Source organism: Elephantulus edwardii, unplaced genomic scaffold (assembly GCF_000299155.1).
Source record: "Elephantulus edwardii isolate Elephantulus edwardi_28Jun2011 unplaced genomic scaffold, EleEdw1.0 scaffold00024, whole genome shotgun sequence".
In the NCBI taxonomy this organism is placed as follows: Eukaryota; Metazoa; Chordata; class Mammalia; order Macroscelidea; family Macroscelididae; genus Elephantulus; species Elephantulus edwardii.
In genome coordinates, this window is record NW_006399774.1 from 3,342,232 (window position 1) to 3,349,466 (window position 7,235).

General features: G+C 42.3%; 1 protein-coding gene across 1 annotated transcript in view; it reads right to left on the reverse strand.

The window, feature by feature from the left end:
* Positions 1 to 7,235, reverse strand: part of SYNE1 (spectrin repeat containing, nuclear envelope 1) — a 644,155-nt gene that overhangs the window by 165,452 nt on the left and 471,468 nt on the right. The window contains exons 111-112 of the mRNA XM_006882743.1: positions 5,229 to 5,405; positions 3,838 to 3,993 (exon numbers count right to left, since the gene is read on the reverse strand). Coding sequence (XP_006882805.1) covers positions 3,838 to 3,993; positions 5,229 to 5,405 — 333 coding nt within the window. The remainder of the gene's footprint in view (positions 1 to 3,837; positions 3,994 to 5,228; positions 5,406 to 7,235) is intronic.

Here is a 7,235-nt window from a genome sequence, read left to right on the forward strand (position 1 = left end):
CGACTGGAACAGCACATCAACAGAGAACTACCAGAAGTCCAGGCTGGTTTCAGAAGGGGTCGTGGTACTAGAGATATTGTAGTTGATGTTAGATGGATCTTGGCACGTTGGTATAGAGATCTTTAAAGTCCTGAAGAATCCTGGTAAGGTGAATTGTGAGTGCTCACGTGCTAACTGTAAGGGTGGGGATTGGCAAGGAGCATAGAGGGAGAAATGCCAAGTGATCTACTGTTGTAAAACTTACAGCACTCAGGAGCAGTGATTTTTTTTAAAGTACTATGTAACCTGGGAGAAACTGGAGAGTATTATGTTGAGTGAACTCAGTCTCATAAGGACGGAGTCTGCATAAAACAATTACTGTAAAAACAGAAGGATAACTGGTAAGATGTGTACAAAGTCTAAAGGGGGAGGGAGGAAGGAGGAGAATGGGGATAAAGTGGTGGAGAAATCACAGAGTTCAATGGGTGGAGGGAGGTGGTGAAGGGATTAGGAAAGACCCAGTGGGGTCATGGTAGGCTTAGATCTAGGGTGATTAATGTTATAAAACACAGTGTATGGGAACGAGTGTATGAAACCCAATGTGAATGGAGGAGTATGTGAAACACAATGCCTATAAATGAAACACAATGTACACAAATTTTGTATGCAAACCAATATAAAATTTAAAAAAAAAATTTAAAAATCTACAACTTTGAAAACCGTATAGGGTAATTATACCCTCATATGGAGATGCTATGAGTTGGAATCAACTTGATGACATTTGAGGAAAACAAACCACATAGTCATCTCCTGTCACTACCTGTTTCTCCAGTGGACTAAACCTTTGGGCTTGAGCTTCAATTTTTACTCAAGTTTGTGCTTTATTTTTCACATGTGTGCCTTTGGTGGTGGTGGTGTTGTTGATTGCCTTCAAGTCAAGAACAACTCATAGCAACCTTATGAACAAAAGGCCTGAAGCCCCTCTACAACTATTGACATTTATCAAAGTTTATGGAGTTTCTGGAGGCATGTTGTTTAGGAAGTGGATGCCAACTTGACAATATTAAAATTAATTTAAAAAATTTCAGTGCCGAGGGGAAGAAAAACAATAGAAAGAAGACAAAAAATATGGGGGAGGGGAAAGGGGGACACTTACATTAATGTATCATTTTAGTCTTTTAACAGTAAAGTTTATAGCAACACTATAATCAAGAAAGGCTAATCTAGCTAATGCCAATACTTAGAAGTACCATTTAATTGTATTAGAAATATTTTCATTTAGGAACTCTTCAAGAGGTTCATCTGCAAGTAAGACTATGAAATTTGACTTAAATGAGAAATAGAACCAGTTTCTGGAAAGTTGGAAACTCACTGCGTCTAGTTGCTGCGTGGTTATGGTCGTCTTTCTCACCCTCACGATTTCATGTGAAGGGTGCTTTGTTTTATCTTTCAAGGTATTTCTCCATAGATTGTTTTTCTTTGTCATTTTTTTATACACCCTCAAAATTACAGCCCATTAGCTAAGCAGTCTGGCACAAGAAACATCTATCCTCCCTTTCCTGAACCTAAAAGCTGTGATTAAGCATTTAAGTGTGTCTCTTCATGGTTGCTCCCACAGAGGGGAAAGAATGTGTGTTGGAGGAAGACCATTGCCAAAAGGTTTTGTTTTTGAAAACCAGAATAGAAAAACAGAGTTCAGGGTAAGAAGCCTGTCTGCCGAATTGCTTCATTGTCGAGTCTTTCTTTTCAGGAAATGCTAAATGTGAATGTTGTTGCATGCTCTGGGGATGACTCCGGGTCACAGAGATCCAGTCTGTGACAGATCAGACCCTTGCCTGACCCTGCCCTCGGCATCCCAGTCTCTGCCAGGCGGAAGACCACTTTTAAACATGGCAGAGAGTCACCAAAGGGAGTCAAGGTTAATCTATAACATGTTACGCACTACTGATTTTAAAGAAACATTTGTATCACAGGATTATCTGGACTTGTTCTTTTGTGTGAACTAGAATGCCTGGAAAAGACTGTATGTTATTTAGTTACAGGAAAAGTCTTCAGAATATGGCAGCTCTATGAGAACCCCAACCCTCAACAGACCTGAGAGATCTAAGGGCTGACTCCCTCTGAGCCCTTGTAAGAGGGGGCGAGGGGAGACTGAAACCAGAATCCCACCACACTCCTAAGTGCTTATCCCAACTTCACAGAAGCACAGGGGCAGGAGAGCTACTCCAATCAAATGCATCTAAGGAGTTGGGCAGATTCTGAACTTGATCTAGTCTACAGCTTCTGCCACAAGGTAATGGTAGTTTTGAAAGAACTATAAGAATATCAGGCAACCAATAAATGACTGATGTACAATATGGACACTAATTTCCTATTTGAAGAAATCAATTGAGAAAGATATTTTAAAGACTATTGTGAGTATTCATTTGATGTTATTATGTTCCGTTAAGTTGGAAATGACTCATAGTTAACCCTCCAGCAAGTTTCCAGAGACTAGAAATTTCAGGAGAAGAAGTTGCCTGTGGATTCAGACCTGCATGAGAGGTGACTGCCCACCTTTCTCCTGTGAGCAACTGGTGGTGGATTCGAACCACATGCCTTCTTTGGATTGGCAGTTTAACTCTTTACCTTAAGCCACCAGAGCTCCCTATTATTGATTTAGCATGAAATAATATGAGTAATTATGATTAAAATAGTAATGTCAATAATAATACAATGGCTATACAAGAAATATGAGTCGTCTACGACACCATGGCACTTAACAACAACAACGACGAGAGAGCTCTGTTGGCCTAGTGGATAGAAAGTGATGCTACCAAGCCAAAGGTCGGTGATTTTGTTTTTGGTCAAACATTCCTCTGGTATAGCCCTGGTCTGTCCATTTGCTGTATAGAGGTAACTCGTGTTTGCTATGATGCTGAATTGAACACTGTGACACTGATGTGTCAAATGCCACAATGGTTACCCAGGGTGGACAGTGTTTGGTGGAGTTCCCCAATTAAAACAAGCTTGGAAGCAGAAGTGGCATCTACTTCCAAAAATACCTTGCCTCCAGAAACTCTATGAACTTGGAGAAATGATGAAAGTTATATAAGTGTTCAGGTCTTTTGTTCATAGGGTCACTATGAGTCATGTATGACTCGACCGCACTAAACAACAACATACAAGACAATGCTAACTTTTTAGATATACCTATTATTATTCTTGTTGTTGTTACGTGCCGTCGAGTCGTAGACGACTCATAGTGACCCTATGAACGAAAGGCTTGAGCACTGTTCATAGTGTTTCCGGAGGCAAGCCATTTCGGAAGTGGATGCCACTCCTGCTTCCAGGCTTGTTTTAATCGGGAAGCTCCACCACACACTGTCCACCATGTCTATTATAGTATAAAAAAACAAAATGGCATGATATCTGGAACATTGCTAGACAATATTTAGGAATGAGAAAGAACAAGGGTTCAGGAAACTGTAAAAATCTTGATAATTATTAAATCATTAAATTTCATGATCAGTTAATGGGGAGCTCTTGTGGCCTACTGGTCAGAACTTGTGCTGCAATCCCAAAGGAATACAGTTCAAATCCACCAGCTGCTCTATGGGAAAAGGAGGTGCAAACTCCTCCCACGTGATTCAGTGTCTCTGAAAACCAGCTGCTCTGACTCGATGGCACAACAAAAACAGCTTCTGAGCATGTGTGAATATTTTAATAAATAAAAAGTTTCAAAAGGTTAAAAAAAGCAAAGTGATCAACAATTCCATAAATGAACATAACTGGAGAACTTAGTTCTCCTGGAGTAATGCCCACCGCCCAGCCCTTTAAGTTGTGGCAGGCGGCATGCCAGCCTCCTGGCCAAGTTACCTCACAGTCCTTCAGCGCGTTCTGAACTGAAGCCTGGTCCCCAATCTGATGTTGCTGCTTCAACCTCTTCTCTTGGGTTTCAAACCAAGCTTTCAGACTCTGCACGTTATTCTCGTACTCTGACCAGGATTCTAGCAGGCCTTCCAGCAGCTGGATCTGGACAAACACAATGAAACGAAACGTGTCGCTTTGTTCGACAACCAGATCCCGCACAAAGTGCTCTAGCAATTTCTTAAATCAAGTAGGGTTTTCTGTAGTAAAATATATATAACAAAACTTTTGCCATTTTGCCCATTTTTTTTTTAAACATAGGAACTTGTGCTAGGAGCCCAAAGGCATGAAGTTCAAATCCACCAGCTGCTCCATGGGAGAAGGGCGGGCAAGTTCCTCTCACATGATTTATTATCTTTGAAATTCCAGTGCCATGAATTGTATTCCTACACTGGTCGACCATCATCATTGCTTTTTATGTTTTCCTCTTCATCCCTAAACTGAAACTTGAAGGTAGCACTTCTGGCTTAGTGGTAAGGTGTTATGCTCCGAATCCAAGGGCCTGAAGTTTGAATCTCCCATCTACTTCTTGGGAGAAAGATGGGCAGTCTCCTCCTGTGTGATCTACTGCCTCTGAAAATTTGTTGGAGGGTCAGCTACGAGTCAGTTTGGACTTGGTGGTACACAGCAAAAATACGCAGAAGCTCAGCCCTCATTATAAACCTCTCACTTCTCTCTCCCCTCGCTCCTGACAACCGCTAAGAAACTTTTATCTGCATTCATGTGTTTACTTAAGAATTTCACACAAATGGGGTCATAAAAGTACTTGTCCCTTTGTGCCTGTCTCATTTCACTCAGCTGAATGTTTCCAAAGTTCATTCATGATATGTCATGCATCGGAAGTTAATTTCTCTTTATGACTGGAGAACATTCTACTCTATGTTCATATCGTTTATTTCGTACCCATTTATCTATTGATGGATACTTGCATCTCCCCCTGTAAGCATTCTTAAAATACAACCCTTTGTTATGTATGATAAAAGCAAAACTGAACTTCGTAAAGTAGGAAACAATAAGTACTATTGTTAAGCAGAGGCAGAACTTGAGTAAATCTGAAGGAAAAGTAACCACTATTAAGAGATACTTTTAAAGCTTACAGTAACGTGGATTATACAAAAAGCAGAGAGTATAAAAGAAAAATGCATGCAGAAGACTAAAGGCATTTTAGAGGCTTAACTCTGCTGGTGTCTTTGAAAGAATTTATGTGTCCGTGATAGTCCCACTCCTGGTAAAATGTGTTTTCCTTCAGCCATAGATTTCACGGTGCACCTGCACGTGGCACTTTTGTGAAAACAGAGACGGTAGCAGCAGCAGCAGCAGTAGCAGGCCACGTGGCTTACCTTCTCAGCTACTAAACTCTGCAGGATTTGCCAGCTTTTATTCATCGCGCCGAGTTGCTCCGCAAAGTTGGTCTTATCGCTGCGTTTACTCTCCACGTCCTGAGTGCTGATTTGCAGCACTGACTGGTTCACAAAATCCACCGTCAGCTGTTTGCAGTTAATGTCTATCTTGAAACCCTGAAAAGGAGCAGTAGGGAGAGAGAAGAAACCCAGGTCACGTAAACAAACGTCTGAGCATTTTATCATGAGCTGGAAACTCTTACAACCTCAACTATTAACACGTCATGATTTACCCCAGAAGGCTCAAGTGGGGTAAATCCTTTTTAGAAGTTCTCTTTTGAGATATCTATCTACCTACCTACCTAAACACACACACACACACACACACACACACACACACACACACACACACACGCCAGGATCCCTGATAGCACATTGGTTAGCTGTTAACCAAATGGTCAGCAGTTTGAATTCACTGGCCATTTCTCAAGAGAGATGCAGCTCTCTTCTTCTGTAGCTTGGATCATGAGGAAGCAGGTCTATTTTGTCTCATAGGATTGCTGTGAGTTAGAATCAACTAATGGCAAGGTGGCTTTGTTTTTGTTTGGTTGGTTGGTTTTAACATACATATACACACAAATAGATCTGTCTTGGAGAGGGTGAAACCAAGTTTCTCCTTGGAGACTAGGATTTTGGAGCTCTGTCTCATATACTTTGGGCACGTGGCCAGGAAGGAACTGATCCTTGGAGAAGGACATCATGCTCAGAAGTGGGGAAGACACAGAACAGGAGAGGAAGACCCCGGATGAAATGGATTGATAAAGTAACTGGGGCCACGGGAATTGGTGAGTTGGAGTCAGTGAGATCGGCTCAGGACAGGACAGGCTTCAGAGCTGTCGTACATAGGGTTGCTGTGGGTTGCAGTTGACTTGATGGCACATATCAACAACAACATACAAACAAACACCCGAGTGGTTCAGTAAAACCTTGGGCTTTTGGAATGCTAACTGAAAGATCAGTGATCAAAATTCACTAGCCCTTCCCTGCGAGACGATAAGGCTGTCAGTCAGCTCCTGTGACTATTTACAGAATCAGAAACTGTACGAGGCAGCCCGCTGTCTTACAGGGTCACTATGAAGCAGAACGGAGTTGTCTCTATAGCCCGGGGTTGATCGGCACAGACACACATAGAATAACACACACACACAAATCTACAGGTATATATACACATAAATACATGTATACATATACACATATATACACTGTTGTATTGGAACTTTGTAAATAAACCAGTTGTTGTTATGTGCCGTCGAGTTGTATCTCTGACACACTGAACCCATTGCTGAAGTCATTGTGTCAATCCATCTGGTTGAGCATCCTTCCTTCCTGCCTTCCTGCCTTCTTTCTTTCACTGACCCTCCACCTTCCCAAGCACGAATGTCCTTTTCCAAGGAATAGCCTTCCCTTAGCAACATGTCCAAAGTGTGTGAGATGAAGCTTAGCCATCCGGCCTCCAAGGAGCACTCTGGCTGCACTTTGTCCATGACATGCCCGTTCATTCTTTGGGCAGCGCAAGGGATAGTCAGTGCCATTCTCCACCACCACACACACGTACATGTTGCAAGTGGTTAAATGCTTGAGTGCTACAGAAAGGTTGGTGGTTCAAACCCATCCAGAAGCACCTTGGAAGACAAACGTGATAACCTGTTTCTAAAAAAGCCACGGCCTTGAAATCCTGAGGGAGCAGTTCTCTGCCCACACGGATCACCATGAGTTAAAGCTGACTTGGCAGCAGCCACTAACAGCATAAGTGTCTGTATGTTTATATCCTCACATGTTGTGAGGAGAGACCGGTCCTTAGAGAGGGACATCATGCTTGGGAGGGTGGGGGGACAGCACAGGAGGGTAAGGCCCTCTATGAGGTGGATTGATTCAGTGACTGGGATAATTGGGATGGGAGTGTCAGAGACAGTGCAATTGGCACAGGACAGAGCAGAGTTTAGGGCT